We start from the raw sequence: 20,653 nt of genomic DNA, 5'->3' as shown, positions 1-20,653 counted from the left end.
TCTTTGAAAACTCATGGAGATCAGGAGATGTCCGAGATGATTGGAAAAAGGCAACTGTAGTGCCCAGCTTTAAAAAAGGAAAGGACAATCCAGGGAACTATAGACTGGTCAATCTCACCTCAGTCCCTGAAAAATCATAGAGGAGATCCTCAAGGAATCCATTTTGGAGCACTTGGAAGAGGAGACAGTGATCAAGAGTAGTCAGCATGGATTCACCAAGGGCAAGTCGTGCCTGACCAATCTGACTAGCTTCTGTGATGACGTAACTGGCTCTGTGGACAAGGGGAAGTCAATGCTAAACCTTGACTTTAGCAAAGCTTTTGCTACAGCCTCCCACAACCTTCTTGCCCATAAGTTAAGGACATATGGATTGGTGTGGGGCCAGTACTGGATGAGGGAGGTAACCTAGTGACAGATGAGGCAGGAAAAGCTGAAGTACTCAATGCTTTTTTTGCCTCAGTCTTCACGGACAAAGTCAACTTCCACATGACGGTCCTAGACAATCCACTATGGGAAGGTGGAGGGCAGCCATCTGTGGGGAAGGAACAAATTCTGAGCTATCTAGAAAAACTAGATGTGCACAAGTCCATGGGTCTGGATTTAATGCACCCCAGGGTACTGAGGGAATTGGCAGAGGTCATTGATGAACCTTTGGCCATTATCCTTGAAGAATCTTGGAGATCAGGGGAGATACCGGATGACTGGAAGAAGGCAAACATAGTGCCCATCTTTAAAGAAGGGAAGAAGGACAATCCAGGGAACTATAGACCCGTCAGCCTTACCTCAATCCCTGGGAAAATAATGGAGGGAATCCTGAAGGAATCCGTTTTGGAGCACTTGGAAGAGGAGAAAGTGATCAAAAGTAGCCAACATGGATTCACCAAGGGCAAGTCCTGCCTGACCAATCTGATTAGCTTCTATGACGAGGTAAAAAGCTCTGTGGACATGGGGAAGTCAGTGGATGTGATATACCTTGACTTCAGGAAGGGTTTTGATACGGTCTCCCACAACATTCTTGTCATAAGTCAAGGAAATATGGATTGGATCCTTGGACTATAGGATGAATAGAAAGCTGGCTTGATGGTCGGGCCCCATGGGTAGTGGTCAATGGCTCAATATCTGGATGGTGGTCCGTTTCAAGCTGAGTGCCGCACGGCTCAGTTCTGGGGCCGGTGTTACTCAACATTTTTATTAATGACCTGGATGAGGGACTGGACTGCACCCTCAGCAAGTTTGCAGATGACACAAAACTAGGGGGAGAGGTAGATTCGTTGGAGGGTAGAGAGAGAATCCAGAAGGACCTGGATAAATTGGAGGACTGGGCCAAAAGAAATCTGATGCGGTTCAATAAGGAGAAGTGTAGAGTCCTGCACCTGGGGCGGAAGAATCCCAAGCATTGTTACAGGTTGGGGACCGACTGGCTCAGCAGCAGTACGATGGAAAGGGACCTAGGGGTTATGGCGGGTGAAAGGCTGGATATGAGTAAACAGTGTGCCCTTGTAGCTAAGAAGGCTAACGGCATACTAGGGTGCATTAGGAGGACCATTTCGAACAGATCTAGAGAAGTAGTTATTTCTCTTTATTCGGCACTGGTGAGGCCACATCTGGAATATTGTGTCCAGTTTTGGGCTCCCCAGTGTAAAAAGGATGTGGATTTGTTGGAGCAGGTTCAGTGAAGGGCAACAAAAATGATTAAGGGTCTGGAGCACAAGACCTATGAGGATAGGCTGAAGGATTTGGGCTTTTTTTAGTTTACAGAAGAGAAGACTTAAAGGTGATTTAACAGCAGATTTCAACTTCCTCAAAGGAAGCTCTAAAGAGGAGGGTGAGAAACTCTTCTCAGTGGTGTCAGATGGCAGAACAAGGAGTAATGGTCTGAAGTTGAAGAGGGAGAGCTGTCGGTTAGATATTAGGAAAAACTACTTCACCAGGCAGGTAGTGAAGCATTGGAATGCGTTGCCTAGAGAGGTGGTGGTTTCTCCATCCCTTGAGGTTTTTAAGTCCTGGCTGGACAAGGTCCTGGCTGTGATGACTCTGGGGGGGTTGATCCTGCTTGAAGCAGGGGGCTGGACTAGATGACCTCCTGAGGTCCCTTCCAGCCCTGTGATTCTGTGACTGGATACATGGATTGTTAGATGGACAGAAAACTAGTTTGACAGTCGGGCCCAATGAGTAGTGGTCAATGGCTCAGTGTCTGGTTGGTGGTTGGTTTCAAAGTGGAGTGCCTCAAGGACCGGTAGGGCCAGTGCTGTTCAACATCTTTATTAATGACCTGGATGAGGGGATGGATCGCACCCTCGGAAAATCTGCAGATGACACTATGCTAGGGGGTCAGGAAGATACACTGAAGGGTAGGGATAGGGTTCAGAGTGACGTAGATTAATTGGAGGATTGGGCCAAAAGAAATCTGATGAGGTTCAATAAGGACAAGTGCAGAGTCCTGCAACTGGGACAGAAGAATCCCAAGCATTGTTACAGGCTGGGGTCTGACTTGTTAAGTAGCTGTGCAGCAGAAAAGGACCTCGGGATTACAGTGGATGAGAGGCTTGAATATGAGTCAACTGTGTACCCCTGTAGCTAAGAAGGCTAACAGCAGTTTGGGGTGAACTAGGAGACGCATATCCAGCAGATTTAGAGAAGTTATTATTCCCCTCTATTCAGCACTGGAAAAGCCACATCTGGTGCACTGTGGTGAGTTCTGGGTCCCTGTGACAAAGTCCCTTGTCAGCCCCTCTGGGTCCCTGCGCTTCCTGGCAGTTTTCTCTGTTGTGCCTCAGAGGCTCAGAGACCCCTCATCTGCCCAGGCCTTTCCAGAGGCAGGAGTCTCCGCTTAGTGAGCCATCCTCATCATAGGCAAGTCCCAAGTGGAGCAGAATAAAGCCAGTCCCCTTGCAGGCCCACGCCTGTTCTAGTGGAATAGCCCTCGCGGAAGGGTGGGGGGACTCCAGCCCAGGGTCCCTCCAAGGTCAGGAGGCTGCTGGCAGGGCCTTCTCCCTTGCCCCCCATATAGCAACCTACCCCTGGGCCACTTCACCCACCACTTCCCTGTGTTACCTCTTGCTCTTGTGTGCACCTCCCAAAACCTTCCCCCCATGCAACCAGCTAGGGGGGACCTTTTATAGGGAGTGCAGGGCCTCAGCTAGCCAATGCCTGCTGATTAGTCTCCGCTGTGGCTAATGGTTAATGAGGCCCCAAACAGTCTGCCTTAATTGGGAAACAGGAAAGCATTCCCCCACCAGCCAGTATACCTGCCTTCCTGCAGAATTCTGTAGCCCCCCAGGCAGCGGTCTGTCACAGTCCCCCAGTATAAAAAGGATGTGGATGTGCTGGAGCAGGTTCAGCGGAGGGCAACAAAAATGATTAAGGGGCTGGAGCACATGACCTATGAGGAGAGGCTGAAGGATTTGGGCTTATTTAGTTTACAGAAAAGAAGACTGAGGAGTGATTTGATAGCAGCCTTCAACTTCCTGAAAGGGGGCTCTACAGATGGAGAGGCTGTTCTCAGTGGGTTCAGATAGCAGAACAAGGAGCAATGGTCTGAAGTTAGAGGGAGAGATGTAGGTTGGATATTAGGAAAAACATTTAATCAGAAGGGCTGTGAAGCCCTGCAATGCTTTACCTAGAGAGGTTTTTAAATCCCATCTTGACAAAGTCCTGGCTGGGATGATTTAGTTGGGGTTGATCCTGCTTTAGGAAGGGGGCCTGATTAAATGACCTCCTAAGGTTGCTTCCAGCTGTAGGATTCTATGATTCTATTGCTTATGAGCCTGGGTCACGGGCCAGGACCACACCATACTGGGTGCCAACCATAAAGAACAAAACAATAGTCTCTGCGTCCAAAGAGCTTGCAATCTAACTACAAGAGAGATCAGATGGACACAGAATAGGGAATACAAGTGAAAAAGTAGACAATACCAAGTCAGGATCAATATTCCCTCTATCTGAAGAATAGTGCGTTAACTCAGGCGCAATCTGCAATGTACCAGCCCATCCCCTTTTCAAACACACAAGACATTGTTAGCTACCAAAGTTGCCCTAAAATATTATTGTAATGTCAGCAAAAAACCTGTCACTGTCCACCCAATGTATTTCAATGGAGTCAAAAGGCAAGCTTCCTATTTTTACCTCAAGTCTTTTTCTCAATAGTTTTCAACTGCTGACAAATATGGGTTCTGAATTCAACATTTCTGTATGGAAAAATACATGACTAGATGTGCCAGTACTATTTCAACCAAGAGGCAACTGGCTACAGATTTAGAACAGGTGACACAAAGGGACAAGACAGGGAGGCAAGAGACACTAAAAACAAAGACAAAAAACTGTCTCTTGCCTACAGATGACATCCCTGGTACGAGCATTTGAAATTTCTGCTTCCAGGATGTTCTGCTAAACCATTAGATAAAATACAAGCAACTTTTAGAAGTCTGTGTAAAAGTACTGTGGTTAAGACATCTAAATATTTGCCTAGTGTTACAACAAGCTCTGACATCAACATCCGTGGTCCTCCTGAACCAGGGATATTGCCAAATGAGAGTTTCAACCTGTGCTATAGTCTGAAAAGGTGGAGAGGCACTGACTTGTGACTCTTCCTCATTCATGGTAATGTGACCCCATAATTCATGCCTGCCCCTAAGCTGTGCAGGAACCCCACGGATTACTGCAGGGCTGATGCTGTGGTAAGCCCTAAAGAGCTGGCAAAAGGGACAGGGTGAGGAGCAAGTCTCACCTAGGACTTGCACCCAGCACACTGCTTCCTTGTGAGGGTGTCCCAGGACTGGGGGAGGGTGTCCACCTTCCCTTCCTAAGTGATGGGTGTCTGGTGGCCAATAGCTGCCTTCTCTCCCAGCTGACTTTTGTAGGTTCTCAGCCAGCAGTCCCCACCCATGGTTGCTGTCTCTTTTAAGTTCTCTAAGAGCGTTTCCAACAGAGTCAGGACCCAACTGAGCACAGGCAGCCTCTTCAAAAGCCTGGGGAAAGGAGACAAGGGCCCCAACCCTGAACAAGGTTGGACGGGGCCATAGCATTTCAGTCACCCCTGAAGCTGCTATCACGAGAATCACTGTGAGCACTGACAGTGTGAAGTTCCATTTCAGAGAACTTAAAATCTGCATTTGAAAACACAGCAGCTTGGCTGCAGTAGGAAACCTGGAGGCAGGGAGGCTGCATCTTCCAACACACTGAGTTTATTTATACACTCGCTTGTCAGCCTGCTGCAGCTGCTGTTTGCTTTTAGAGAGACTCACATGAAATAAGGGTGATGGCTCCAGGCAGGAAAGCAGCAGGAAAAAGTACATGGAAAAGACCAGACAGGAAAGGAACAGGGACTCGAGAACAGCACCCTGTGTTCCAGTGTAGAACATTTCAGGACACATGGCAGAAACTCCCAAAGAAAGCAACCTCCACTGATGTCTGCTGGCTACCTAACCTGTGCAGCTGACTCATCCGCTTAAATACCTCACTAATCACTTAAGCATCTGTTCTGTGCTATATGGGTTAATGTGTACAGGGTTGCACATTCACTACCCATACACGCTTTCTTGATAGTAGATGCAGCTGAATTAATGTTATCCTAAATAGCTCTGTGTTGCAAAATGCATGCACTTCCCAGGAAGTGTTACTTTGCATTGGGCCACTCGCCTTCTTCTTTATAGACACTGTTGGGGGGCGGGGGGTGGGGAGAGGCATTACTTCAGACAGTTTTAGCCTCTGATGCTGCAAGCCTGTTCATTGTATTGCTGTTTTTAGGAATGGGGTTAGGCATACTGCCAGAACGCAGGGCTGGACTGGATGACCTCTTGAGGGCCCTTCCAGCCCTACACTTCTTCATTTTTTTCCTTAAACAATGTTTTAATGATGTTCATACAAAAGATCTAATGCTCCAGGGTAAACAGAGGGGGCAGCTGTGTTAATCTGTAGCTTCACAAAACACAAGCAGTCCTGTAGCATGTTAAAGACCAACACATTTATTTATTAGGTAATGAGCTTTTGTGGGCAAGACCCAGTGGATCAGATTTGGAGCAGGTAAGAAGAACCCAGGGTTTATGTAGCTGGAAGCAGGAGGGGAGAAGAAAAAAGGGGGTGAGTCACCTGTCATTAACAGGACCAGTGGAAGTAGTAAGTTAAGTGGGAAGGGTGCCATTCCTGTTAATATCAAAGGTGGGAAAATTGCGATTTGCTGGGCATTCCTATGACAGGCTCGGATTCTGCTGAATTTCAGCTTCTATTTGAAATATTATTAAGGTGGATGGTCCTAATGTTGTGAAGATATATGCATGTGAACAGATCCTGTTACAGGTCAGTCAGTTTCCCTGTACTTCAGAGATGGTCAGCTTCCATTAGTCACCTCTGTTCTGATGGGCTCATAACTGAGGTATAAAGACCAAGACAGCTTGGACCTGAAGCAACTGTGCTAATAAGCACTTTTACCCCTTTTTAAAAATACTTCATAAACATTTGCTTTAAAACAGCAGCAGAAACTTCATGCTCTCATACGTATGCACCATTCTAAAACTCAAGATTTCAGACGCCATACCCATGGTGGTTTATGCCTTTGGAGTACCTTTTCCCTTTCCAACTTCCTGCTCGAGACGCCCTCTCCAGAATTCCCTTCAGAGTGGTCTGCTCCCACTGTGCAGCCCCACGACAGGGTCACTGGCAAGGGTTACTGTTTTGAAAAGCTTCTAGAGACAGTCATTTCATGGGGCCCCAAGGGCTGCTTCACAAGTCTCTAAATCAACCCTAAATCTCTGGCCTACTGCAATCTGATGCAATCAGCTGATTACTGACCTTGCCTCCTCACCTATGAAGGAGAAGCAGGTAGACTTTTACAGGAAAAAGACTTGGCGCTGATTTTTACAAGTGATTAGTGATTTTGTGAACCAAGTTTCTGGGCACCCACCTGGAGACCAGTGCCAGATGCAGCTGGCACAGGCCCTCGTCCAGGAGCCTGAGACACTAAAGGCACAGCTGTCTAGTAACTCTCGAGTGGTGATGGAGGTTGAAGTGGCGAGGCTGCCACCACAGCCCCCAGCCTGACAGCAGTCTGGGGAGAAAGGGTGGAGCATGCTCGTGCAGGACACAACATTTCTGGCTTTCTAACAACAGTTGCTGTCCATTCTGAAGGACACCGCACTTGCGTGTGAATTGTGGCAGATGAATCACAGGCATCAACTTTGTTCTGTATCTAAAGATATCAGTAAACCCAGCCTATGCAATGTCACCGTTTCCATAGCAACTGAAGCATGTCAAATGGAACAGAGAGTGATTAATATATGACCAAAAGGAGACGAACATGATGGCATGTGTTGTGTGGTGTTAAGTGTTATCCAGAATGGGTAGGAATGGTTTCCCTAGTCTCTGTTCATCAGAGGCTGGAAATGGACACCAGAAGAGGGATCATTTGATGATTACCTGTTCTGTTCACTCCCTCTGGGGCATTTGCCGTTAGATGCTGTCAGAAGACAGGATGCTGGACTAAATAGACCTTAAGTCTGACACAGTGTGCCTGTTCTTAACATCCACTATTTTTGGATGAATTGCCTAAGTCATTAATAACTCCACCATTGGTAAATTATGAGGTCAGTCCAGACCTGGCCAATAAAATCTTTACACCTCACCATCACAGCCTCCATTTTTAGAATACATTGTTTTCAAACTGAAATTAAGGTTCTTTTAAAATCATTTCTTCCTACCAGCTCCTTAAAACCATGACTGAGGAGGAACTTGCAGGGGTAACATTTAGCCTAAAGTTTTGCCATCAGTTAGGGAATGCTTCAATAGCAACATGAGGTCAGTAACTAGTAACACTTTTCACTACTTCGCCACTTTGTACCCAAGGATTACAAAGAACTTTACAAATGTTAACTAAGTCATACAACACCCAACAACATTTTCCATAGAAATACATAAAGAAATGAGACAATGAGCAATGTAACAATTGTGCATATTTTATGCCACTTATTTTTGAGAACTATATTTAAAATAGCTTTTAAAGTCTTTCAGGTTGAAGTCTTAGATACAGGTCATAATTACAGACACCACACGTACTTGCTGTTTCTATTCAGCATCCATTCAGATGCTCGAACCCTTCATCTATAGGCAAAAAGCAGAATGTGATGTAGTGCAGAAGACTAAATAGGTGCTGACACTTTCTACAGTTCCATGATCCCCAACATTAGACTGGATTACCGTTCCTATTTCCACCCTCCTCACAAGTGTTAAAATGCTCTTGTGTGAACTCAATAAAGATTACACATTAGCTTTTGCTCACACATGCATTTGGATCACTAGGATTATCAGAAGAGTTGCTATGTTAGTCTGTATCAGCAAAAACAACAAGAAGTCCTGCGGCACCTTATAGATGAACAGATTTTTTGGAGCATCAGCTTTCTGACGAAGCGTGACTGTGCCCACGAAAGCGTATGCTCCAAAAATATCTGTTAGTCTATAACGTGTCACAGCACTTTTTTGTTTTCATGTTCATAGAGTAACCTGAGCTTAAGTGCCACTCTAGGATTCACCATTACCAAAATCTGCCAAGAAAACTGGGCATGTTTTTCTAACATTTGCTAAGGTGTTTCACTGGTTTCATAAAGTACTTATGATATACAGATGCACTTTAACATAACATCTCAAAAAATCTGAAACGTTGAAAGAGACACCAATCACCATGTTGAAAAAGAGTCTCAGTAATTTCAAAATATTTAACCAAGACAGAGGTAGGTATGAGGGAATCTACAGTGTCAGAACTGAACTAGACAGTGGAAAATACAGCCAGTGTTGTAGCTTACTTATCAAAAGGAGATAAAAAGACCAGTAGAAGTAAATAGCTAGGCCTTAACATCTCTTCCTCAACATCTTAAAAGGTACTACAATCTTATCCAACTAGAGAGTAGCTTCTAACTTGAGAGCATATCTATGGTTAAGGCTGAGGGCTAACTATTATCAGCCTTCAGGTTGTGGTTACCAGCACCACATAACTCAAAAAATTCAGGTGCTTGAAGTTTGCACCAGATTCAAGTATTCCCTAAAAGATCTGAGGCACATAAATAAGGTATCAGGGAAATTAAAAAACCAAACCGAATCAAAAACACACTTCTTCGATTTGTCTGGTTTTAAAAAGAGGGAGTGGGACGACCATGCACACATCCTGTAAGTGACTTGTCTTTTTGCTTCTGCTGCTTCACACACGGAGCTATAGGATTTGCCAGGCCCTCTCAAACTTCATTGTACCACAATCCCTTCTGACAACAAAGTTACTACTTGACCCAAGGGGCAGGAGGGAGTGGAGCCTGAGCCTTGCTGCCCTGGGTCAGCAGAGGGAGGGTGGGAAAGGAAGGGGAACACAGCCCAAACCTCACTGCCCCAGGCAGGGGTGGAACTCAGGCTTCAGCTTCTGTCCCAGCAAGTCTAGACTGCCCCGATGATGCTATTAAAATGGAGTCATGACCCACTGTGGGGCAATCCACAGTTTCAAAACTGTTGGTATTTACTATATGGAGTTTTGTTTTGTAGTAGAACAGAACTTCCTTAAGTTCTCTATCTTCAACCAACTTGTTTTAGCTTAAGGAAAACCTATGCACAAGCTTCATCTTCAAACATTTGATTTTTAATGTCATACGAAGCTGCCTCTGAATTTGATACTATCTGTATAGCACAGAAGATTCAACTTCAAAGAATGTCAGATTTTATTGTGTATATGAAATGACATAGAATTTTGTTTCATATTTCCTTTAGTCAGTCTAGCTCCCATCATGCTAAAGTTGATTTATCAGAGGCCGATAATTAAAGCGCAGGATTTAAACATCATTATATTTTTAAATATAAAATAAGTCCTAGAAGAAATTTGCAACACTTACCTGAATTACCCTGGAGTCAAAGTCTTCATAAGTTTCTGTTGGGAGAAAAGAAACAAGTGTGTACTTAATTGCTCTGAATTATCAATACAGCACCAGGCAACCTGTGATGACAGGTGATATAACATTACAAAGGGAGACAGCTTCTTATGCAAACCTAGTTTAATGATCGCTGCAGCATGTAGACTCTATAGGCATCACTTGAAAATGACACACTAAAATAAAGTGCATTGGTTGTTGATGGGCAAAGATATTGTAACTGATCAAATTCATTTAGAAATGTATGCTCCTTAAATTCAAAATAGGATAGTCATCAGCACATTTCTAGAGTAACATGAACCTTTGGTTTTCCATTTCACAGAACACAAATTTGATTTGTTGTGGATTACTGGCCACTGCCCTTTGGGAAGCCTCAGTTTGCATGACGCTGATAACACATGAGCCATGCACTCTCACCGGAACTAGCCTATTAAGCCAAGGTCATTCCTGGGAGGTTTTCCTGTTTGCTTACAATGCTGCATAATTCTAAGTTTAATATCCTTATTTTATATCCATTTGGGTCTGATATATAAAGTTGTGGGACCATAACTATTAAAACAACAAGGAACTTGGTTTGTCAGCAGGGTTCTGCATGATGTCAGAAGCAAAGTACATACTGGGGTATACACAGAGCAGAAGTTGAGGTGCATGGGGAATCTAAACTTCATTGAGCTACAGTATAAATGCAAATGAGGTACTATAAACATAGTGACTGCTCATCTATTCCATTATTTGAGGCACTCAGAACACATTCTACACTGAGGAGAGCAGCTTCCTCCTGCAGAGCAGGAAGTTCGGCAGTTGCAGAAAGACATCAGTACAGAATTAATTTCCGCAAGGAAATCAGCGATGTATTGGAACTATGGTGATAACTAACTACAATACCATTTCAATGTCAAATGGCAGCATTAAGGGTTTTTTGTAAAAACATGGAATGTTCTAGTCTTAAATTATCCTGAAAATTTATAATTCAGAGTTCAGTTGACTCTGAATTGTGAAAGAAAAGAAAACATTCAGTATAGCTCCATACCTACAATATACAACAGTTTGGTTCAAACTTCTTAATTGGTCCTCCATACCTCTCTCCCCAAAATACATCTGGGCTGAGACCAAGCTGGAAAATGTCAGATCAAATGGAAAACTTGTCAGTAAGTTATTGCTCTTCAAGATGAATTGGATGTGTGCGTGAACTCTGTACAGCTGTCAGGCCAACAGACACTGCTCATTATAATCTCTGGATCTGCATGCACACAGATTCCATACGTAGAATTCACACTGGGACCAGCACTCAAACAATTGTATTTTCTTCAGGAATCTGTTCAGATGTCAGCCCTAAACATGGATCGAGAGTCCCTTTTGCTGCAGGAAAAGGAAGTGGTGGGAACAGAAGCCTTTTCACTGGGGAAAACTGGAACTTCCTCTATGGTTCCTGCTTGAAGAGACTGGACACCTTTTGAAGACAATCTCATGATCGTGGTCCCCAAAGATGGATGAGATAGAAATGAGCTGGATGGCATGTCCCCAATTCCACCATGTTTCAGATCTACTGATTTGACATTGTGGGGGCTCCTCCGCTTGGGAAGTGAGATAAATGACTGGTAAATAAAAGCGGAACATAGGACACTAAGGTGAACATAAGAACATAAGAATGGCCATACTGGGTCAGACCAAAGGTCCATGCAGCTCAGTATCCTGTCTGCCGACAGTGGCCAATACCAGGTGCCCCAGAGAAGGAGAACAGAAGACAATGATCAAGTGATTTATCTCTTGCCATCCATCTCCTGCCCTTGTACTGAAGGCTAGGGCACCATACTTTACCCCTGGCTAATAGCCATTTATGGACCTAACCTGCAAAAATTTATCGAGCTCTTTTTTAAACCCTAATAGAGTCCTGGCCTTCACAGCCTCCTCCGGCAAGGAGTTCCACAGGTTGACTGTGCGCTGTGTGAAGAAAAATTTCCTTTTATTAGTTTTGAACCTACTACCCATCAATTTCATTTGGTGTCCCCTAGTTCTTGTATTATGGGAAAAGGTAAATAATTTTTCTATATTCACTTTCTCCACACCATTCATGATTTTATATACCTCTATCATATCGCCCCTCAATCGCCTCTTTTCCAGACTGAAAAGTCCCAGTCTCTCTAGCCTCTCCCCATATGGGACCCGTTCCAAACCCCTAATCATCTTAGTTGCCCTTTTCTGTACCTTTTCTAATGCCAATATATCTTTTTTGAGGTGAGGAGACCACATCTGCACACAGTACTCAAGATGTGGGCGTACCATAGTTTTATATAGGGGAAGTATGATATCTTTTGTCTTATTATCTATCCCTTTTTTTAATAATTCCTAACATCCTATTTGCTTTACTAACTGCCACTGCACACTGCGTGGATGTCTTCAGAGAACTATCCACTATAACTCCAAGGTCCTTTTCCTGATCTGTCATAGCTAAATTTGACCCCATCATGTTGTACGTGTAATTTGGGCTATTTTTTCCAATGTGCATTGCCTTACACTTACCCACATTAAATTTCATTTGCCATTTTGCTACCCAATCACTCAGTTTGCTGGGATCTTTTTGTAGTTCTTCACAATCCCTTTTGGTTTTGACTGTCCTGAAGAACTTGGTGTCATCTGCAAACTTTGCCACCTCACTGCTTACCTCATTTTCTAGATCATTGATGAACAAGTTGAACAGGATCGGTCCCAGGACTGACCCCTGGGGAACACCACTAGTTACCCACTTTCATTGTGAAAATTTACCGTTTGTTCCAACCCTTTGTTTTCTGTCTTTCAACCAATTCCCGATCCATGAAAGGATCTTTCCTCCTATCCCATGACCACCTAATTTACATAAAAGCGTTTGGTGTGGGACCGTGTCAAGGCTTTCTGGAAATCTAGGTATATTATGTCCACTGGGTGCCCCTTGTCCGCATGTTTATTAACCCCTTCAAAGAATTCTAATAAATTAGTTAGACACGACTTCCCTCTGCAGAAACCATGCTGACTTTTGCTCAACAATTTGTGCTCTTCTACATGCCTTGCAATTGTATTCTTTACTATTGTTTCTACTAATTTGCCTGGTACTGATGGTAGACTTATCGGTCTATAATTGCCAGGGTCTCCTCTAGAGCCTTTTTTAAATATTGGCGTTATAGTGGCCATCTTCCAGTCATTGGGTACTGAAGCGGATTTAAAGGATAGGTTACAAACCACTGTTAATAACTCTGCAATTTCACATTTGAGTTCTTTCAGAACCCTTGGGTGAATACTGTCTGGTCCTGGAGACTTGTTACTATTCAGCTTATCAATTAACTCCAAAACCTCCTCCAATGTCACTTCAATCTGGGAGAGCTCCTCAGATTTGTCACCTAAAAAGGCTGGCTCAGATTTAGGAACCTCTGTAACATCCTCAGCTGTGAAGACTGAAGCAAAGAAATCATTTAATTGCTCTGCAATGGCACTGTCTTCCTTGATTGCTCCTTTTATATCTTTATCATCCACGGGCCTCACTGCTTTTTTAGCAGGCTTCCTGCTTCTAATGTATTTAAAAAACATTCTATCATTTTTTGAATTTTTGGCTAGCTGTTCCTCAAAATCATTTTTGGCTTTTCTTACTACATTATGACACTTAATTTGGGAGTGTTTGTGTTCTTTCCTATTTTCCTCACTAGGATCTGACTTCCACTTTTTAAAAGCTGCCCTTTTCTCTCTCACTGCCTTTTTAACATGGCTGTTAAGCCATGGTGGTTCTTTGTTAGGTCTCTTACTGTGTTTTTTTATTTGGGGTATACATTTAATTTGGGCCTCTAGTATGGTGTCTTTAAACAGTTTCCATGCAGCTTCCAGGGATTTTAGTTTACTTACTCTACCTTTTAGTTTCTGTTTAACTAGCTTCCTCATTTTAGTTTAATTCCCCTTTTTGAAATTAAATGCCAGAGTGTTTGACCACTGCGGTGTTCTTCCCAACACAGGAATATTAAAAGTTATTATATTGTGGTCACTATTTCCAAGCGGTCCAGTAACAGTTACCTCTTGGACCAGATCCTGCATTCCAGTCAGGACTAGATCGAGAATTGACTCTCCCCTTGTGGGTTCCTCTACTAGCTGCTCCAAGACGCAGTCATTTAAGGCATCAAGAAATTTAATCTCTGAATCCCGTCCTGAGGCGACATGTACCCAATCAATATGGGGATAATTGAAATCTCCTATTACTGTGTTTTTTTATTTTGATAGCCTCTCTAATCTCCCTTAACATTTCAGCATCACTATCACTGTCCTGGTTAGGTGGTCGATAATATATTCCTAATGCCATATTCATATTAGAGGAATGAACTGTTATCCATAATGATTCTATGGAACATTTTGATTCCTTTAGGATTTTTGCTTCATTTGATTCTATATTATCCTTCACATATAGTACCACTCCGCCTCCCGCACGACCTGTTCTGTCTTTCCGATATAATTTATATCCCGGTATGATAGTGTCCCACTGATTGTCTTCATTCCACCATGTTTCTGTGATGCCTATTATGTCAACTTCCTCCTTTGATATGAGGTATTCCAGTTCACCCATCTTATTAGACAGACTCCTAGCATTTGTGTAAAAGCACTTTAAAAAACTACCACTATTTATATGTCTGCCTTTCACAGACGCGTTGGATTTTTTTATATGCGATTGTTTCACATCTGATCTTGCCCATATATTATTTCCCACGTTTCCTATCTGACTAACTTCTAGGGAATCCCTATCTATGGAGCCTCGTGTAACAGAAGTCTCCGTCCGATCCAGGTGCTCCCCCGCGCCAATCGGCTTTCCCCCACCTCTTAGTTTAAAAACTGTTCTATGACCTTTTTAATGTTTAATGCCAGCAGTCTGGATCCACCTTGATTTAGGTGGAGCCCATCATTCCTGTATAGGCTCCCCCTACCCCAAAAGTGTCCCCAGTTCCTAATAAATCTAAACCCCTCTTCCCTACACCATCGTCTCCTCCACGCATTGAGACTCTGAAGTTCTGCCTGTCTATCTGGCCCTGCGTGTGGAACTGGAAGCATTTCAGAGAATGCCACCATAGATGTTCTGGATTTCAGTCTCTTTCCTAGTAACCTAAATTTGGCCTCCAGAACATCTCTTCTACCTTTCCCTATGTCATTGGTACCGACATGTACCACGACCAACGGCTCCTCCCCAGCACTGCCCATAAGTCTGTCTAGATGCCTCGAGAGATCCTCAACCTTCGCACTAGGCAGGCAAGTCACCATACGGTTCTCCCGGTCATCACAAACCCAACTACCTATATTTCTAATGATCGAATCCCCCACTACTAAAACCTGCTTCTTCCTAACGGCTGGCGCTCCCTCCCCCGGAGAAGTATCCTCGGCGCAAGAGCATACCATAGCACCCTCTGGAAGGAGGGTCCCAACTATGGGATGGTTTCCCTCTGCTCCCATTGACTGCTCTCCTTCCCTGAGCCTTTCATCCTCCGTAACAGCATCAGGACTGTCAGACTGGAGGTGGGACAGCCCTACTATGTCCCGGAAAGTCTCACCAACAAACACCTCTGCCTTCCTTAGCTCCTCCAGTTCAGCCACCCTGGCCTCCAAAGCACGCACTCGGTCTCTGAGGGCCAGGAGCTCCTTGCATAGAGCGCACACATACGCCACCCGCCCACAGGGTAGGTACTCATACATACTGCACTCGACACAATAAACAGGATAGCCCCCACTCTGCTGCTGGGCTTCTGCCTCCATTTCCTACTCTAATTATATATGAGGGTTTAATTAAATGTTTCAGGTAGAGGTTGTTACAAAGGATTTAAGTTTAAGGGGAATAGAAGTCACTGGCTCCCTCCAAGCTCCCCCTCTAAACTCCCCTCTCAAAACTCCCTTCTGTTAGCACTCACCCTGTTCGCAAGCACCCGGTTGCAAAGCTCCCTGGTCGCTTAGTAGCGGGCTTTAAGTGCTCGGCCTCCCTGATAGCTCCTCCCTCTGCCTACAGCTCAACCAATCAGCACACGGTGTTTCGATTCAAACCTAATCAAGACTCTCAGCTTCCAACTGCCTGCCTGAGCACACGGCCTTTCAAACAAACACTCAGCTCAGCACTCCAAACTCCAAACAAACAAAAACCACAAGCCCAGAACCCCCAAACACAAGCAGCCACTTACCCCAAGGAGCTTTAGTTTGCTCCTTCCTTCTCCTCCTCCAGGAGAGCCTCTCAAAACTCCCTCCTGTTAGCACTCACCCTGTTCGCAAGCACCCGGTCGCAAAGGTGGCTTGTACATGGTCTTCAAACACCCATCAAAACGCCTGTTTAGCAGGGGCAGGTGGATCATATGAGTCCACTGATGGAAGACACCACCTACAATCCCATTCCATTTTTCTTGGTGGATTCAGAGATCAGGGAACAAAGGTCTGGTGTCTCAGTAGCTGCTGTCAACAAAACTGGTTTTTGTCCATTACTGGAGCACAAATCCCAAGTAATCTGAGTTTAGCACTGGAATCTCTGGAACTGTGAACCCTGTCATCCATTTTCTCTGAAAACAGACAAGACCTTCAAAAAAGGTGTCCTGGACTGCGTTCCCCTCTAGCAAAAACCCAGATGACTGCAACTCTGAACATCTTCTCATAGCCAAACTGTTCTGGGGGGCACTTTTAGGGACCAATTTACCCTCCACACTCCTCCTTGGAAGCTCAAGTCTACAGTCCTCTGGAAACTTGTTTTTGAACTTTTTAATATTTTCCCAGAAGATGAAGATGTCATAGTGGCTCCAGGGTGCCTGCTGGTTTGCAATCCTGAGCTGAAGGCTGGTCATCGACATCAGAATGTCCATCAACTACTGAGAACTTTCAGTCACTTCTGCTTGTCAGAGGCCAGGCTTTTAAAAGCTCTTGATGGGCTCTACAGTCTCTGATCATACTGAGCAACTTGATGGCTCAGTAGCTTTGCCTGACAATGAAGATGAAGATGCAACTGGCATGTGAAATGGCTGCTGCCCACATGAGCTTTGGTGCTCAGTACTGGTCTGGGGGACAGTGCTTTTGATGCCTAGAACAAGTATATTGCACAAGAAATTGGGGGCAGGGGGTAGTGCTTTCCGTGCCAATATCTCCAGTGTGTGCATGAGGATTGGAGGACCCAGCTGGAAAGGCCACTGATATGGGCCTGGGACCTCACTTTATCCATGGCATTGACCTTGATCTGAGGTCCAGTGTTAGGTATACCTCATAGCACTGTGACGCCAATGATTCTGTTGGGAGTAGGGATGTGCTGTGCACTGGTTGGGACAGAAAGAACCTCATCTTTAAGCCTGAGAGGTCAGACTCCTCTGACAGAGGAGGGCTGATGCAGATGGGACCAGTGAGAGCCTGAGCCTGGAGATGGCTGTAGCAAGGAAAAAGAGGAGGTGGCCTTTTCTTGACTAGAGAGACTTCAGCAGAGGCTTGGGAACGGTGCTGCAGGATTTCAGTGCCGTGAGCCTGAGCCGCAGGCATCTGCATGGGTTGCAGATCAGCTGCCAGCCATAGCCATACTGAGTGACTACTGCATATGCCTCCAGAGTGGCTGGGGGTGGTACTGCCTGCTGGCTCCGCTCATTTCCTTTGAGGAATAGCCTTGATAGACCTGGCATAGGTCCTGAAGCTGGTGATCCCCCTTTGGGACATGACAAGCATTCCAGGGATGGCACTTCTCCCAAGTGAGCTGTGGTGTGCCTGCCTCTCTCTTGCTTTGGTATCGACACAGAAGAGCAAGAGACAGCACCTGAGGAAGGTCAATCTTTTCTTTGCTATCAGAGAGTGGGACTGAGGAACCACAATCATCTCTGGTGGGGTGCTCTGTACCAAAGCTGATGTTCTTGAGGCACTCTTCCTGTGTGACAACTCTGAAGGGAACAACCTGCTGCTTCCAAGAACAGCATTTAAGCCTCAACACTCTTGTTTTGAGCTTTTCCAGATGTGACATTTGTTACCAATGTGGGATTCTTCCACATGTTTCAGGCAGACTGGTCACTGACTGGCACAGGCTTTGTGCAGATTCTGAAGAACTTAAAAGGCTGATGAGCAAGGTATCATTCTAGTCCCACTACCAAGAAAAAATGCTCAAAAGAGCAAAAATGGACATTTAGCCCTCAAACCTATTAGCAGCAATGGAAACTAACTATACCCGACCAACTAGCAATTTACAGGTGCAAACAAACAGGGTGGGAAATCACTGATTCCTTCAAGCTTGGACTTGCTCCAACAACCATGACTGGTGTTAAGAAGGAGCCAAGATGGTTGACTCCCCTCTTATACCACCATACAATGGTGCATGGCAACAGAGGACACTTGAGCCACCTCTACAGATACTGCTGTGGGAAAAATAAAATCTCATCTGTGCCTGCGGTGCGCATCCACCTACAGAGGAACGGACATGTGCAGTCATTGGTACAAGTAGTGAGGCACAGGGAGGTTAACCAATTTACCAGAAGCACTCAGTCTGGAAAACTGAAACAGAACTCGGGTATATCCTGAAACTCAGTACAGTGCCTTGACAACAGGACCAGACTTCCTTTCTCAATCACATCTCAAACTCTTGGGGCACCATTACTCAATCATAACTTTGCATTTATTCCAGGACCAAAGTTACACAATCTGTTCTTCCTAGTTCTTCACTGTTGAAGAAGTGCTGGGGGGGGATGAGGGGAGGAGGCATAAACAATTGCGCACTTTGTGTTCCACGGTTGACCCATTTGTGTATTTCGTCTTTTGCATGCATGAGCTGCCAGCTTGCATGACCATTACTCAGATGACAAGTCTAAGTGAACTGAAGATATATGCTTTGATTGGAGACTGTCATACTGCTAGAGGAGTAGAAATTCTATAAATGGTTGCCTTCCATCACTTCTACACTATTATCTGTTTTTATTTTAGAATATTTGGAACGACAGAAAACTGATGATGATTCAAGCAGCAAGCAAGCAAGCAAGCAAGCAACGAGGCTTATTTGATACAGATTTCTAGACAACTGCGAGGAAATAAAAAACCTTGACAATTCAAAATTAACCATAATATCTTAGTGCAAGACTTTAAAGGGTATTCACTTTAGAAGGCTGTCTGAAAAATCTCTATAATCATTCAAATGCAACTACAGCATTTTCCCGCCCTGCAGAAGTCAGGAAGCATGCTTTACAAAACTAAGCATTTCATACAGCACTCATTATTTAGTTTTTTCAGAATGGTGAGGAGAAAGCACTGGCAAAATATATGCTAAGCTGAGGACACCAAAGGACGCCTCTGTCCCTGGTTTCTAAGTCTAAATTATCGGAATACATGTGGGTTTCACCTCTCCAGGAAATTTTTAAAAACAGAATTTCAGTTCAGAAATGTTGCATAAGGGACACAAAGAGAATCCAAGAGCACAATGGAATTCTGAGTACTCTGCACCACCACCCTCTGCAACTGCTCCTTTGGCTCACAAAAAGTAGGCCAGAAACGAGACAGCGAAGCAGAAATGTGCTCAGATCTTTTTGACTGGCCTGTGGTCTAACATCCACTCACTTCAGAGAAAGGAACAAGAAAGTATGTCTATTGGGTACAGCATTTGGCAAATGCCAAGACTTGCTCAATACAATCTAAAATTCTCCTGGTGATGGACACTGCCAGCAGGACTGGTCACATCATTGCCAAGGGTCCTGTTGCAGAACGTACTGAACACTAAATTAACTCCTCCTATCTGACCAATTTAAACATCAGTAACAAATTTGTTTCTGGTCATACCCATAAGACACCGTCTGGTTCCTAGCCACAGAAGAGGCCTAGTTCCTGCTCTGATGAGCTCATATTCTAAAGGAAAAGGAGTTATTAGAATGACTCCCACACTGACTCAGGAACAAAAACAAGGTGTCTCTTACAGCAGGTGAGAGAATTTTCACATACCAAGAACCCAAAAGACCTGCCATTCTTAAGCAAGCATTTGTGGAGCTAAGCTTCCATGGATAGCTGATGGTTGATCTATACTTACTGGACTACTGCTGCGCTGTGGTCAGTCTTCCAGAGTCTGATTTTGCCACGTGTTAAGATGCGGCAAAATCAACCTCTCTGGGCTTGGTTGTCAACCTCTGTACTATTGCCTGGAGTAAGGGACGTTGGCATGAGCCTGAAAAGCACACAAGAGCAGAAAGTCGATCCTGAAACTAGAATTGCGTATCTGAGAACGACTTTGTTCCCAAGTGTAGATCTAGCCTGAATCAGAGAGCACAGTGAACAAGATACTGGGGGAGAAGGAAGGTATTGTCTAACAGTGGCAATCTGCCCTTAATGCACTGCCACCACAGAGCCACCCTGCACAGCCCATTGGAGCAGCACTTCACAGAGGGCAAATACACATGTTCTTCCTGCCCTGCCTTTGATAGGAAAATATAAAACCACCCACCTCTCCTACTCTTCCCGTAGAGAACAGTCTTGTGACTGAATTATTTTTCCAGGGGAGTCACTCCACCATCTTACTTTGGGGTATGAGGACATATACATGGCCAGAACAGACATTCAGCCAGCAATTAGTTCTGAAGATAGAATAGACCATTCTGATAACCTAGGAGGACCCATATAACACGTCAGAGAACCTCACCCAGGGATCCCTCTCTGAAGCCCATCTTGTGATTGAGCGAGAGTGTGTATTTTAGAAAGATGTCTAATCTCCGAGTAACGGAGGACACACCATAACCCCAATGGAACTGCTGGAATTACAAACACCCCTCATGTAGGGTCTAGGTTTACTT

General features: G+C 44.6%; 1 protein-coding gene across 1 annotated transcript in view; it reads right to left on the bottom strand.

Moving 5' to 3' along the window:
• Nucleotides 1-20,653, bottom strand: part of MRPS5 (mitochondrial ribosomal protein S5) — a 121,006-nt gene that overhangs the window by 42,210 nt on the left and 58,143 nt on the right. The window contains exon 5 of the mRNA XM_074989186.1: nt 9,858-9,892. Within this exon, the coding sequence (XP_074845287.1) occupies nt 9,858-9,892 (35 nt within the window). The remainder of the gene's footprint in view (nt 1-9,857; nt 9,893-20,653) is intronic.

This window comes from Carettochelys insculpta, chromosome 3 (assembly GCF_033958435.1).
Source record: "Carettochelys insculpta isolate YL-2023 chromosome 3, ASM3395843v1, whole genome shotgun sequence".
Lineage (NCBI taxonomy): Eukaryota > Metazoa > Chordata > Testudines > Carettochelyidae > Carettochelys > Carettochelys insculpta.
Note: the sequence above shows the minus strand (reverse complement) of the source record. Positions and strands in the feature narration are given on the sequence as shown.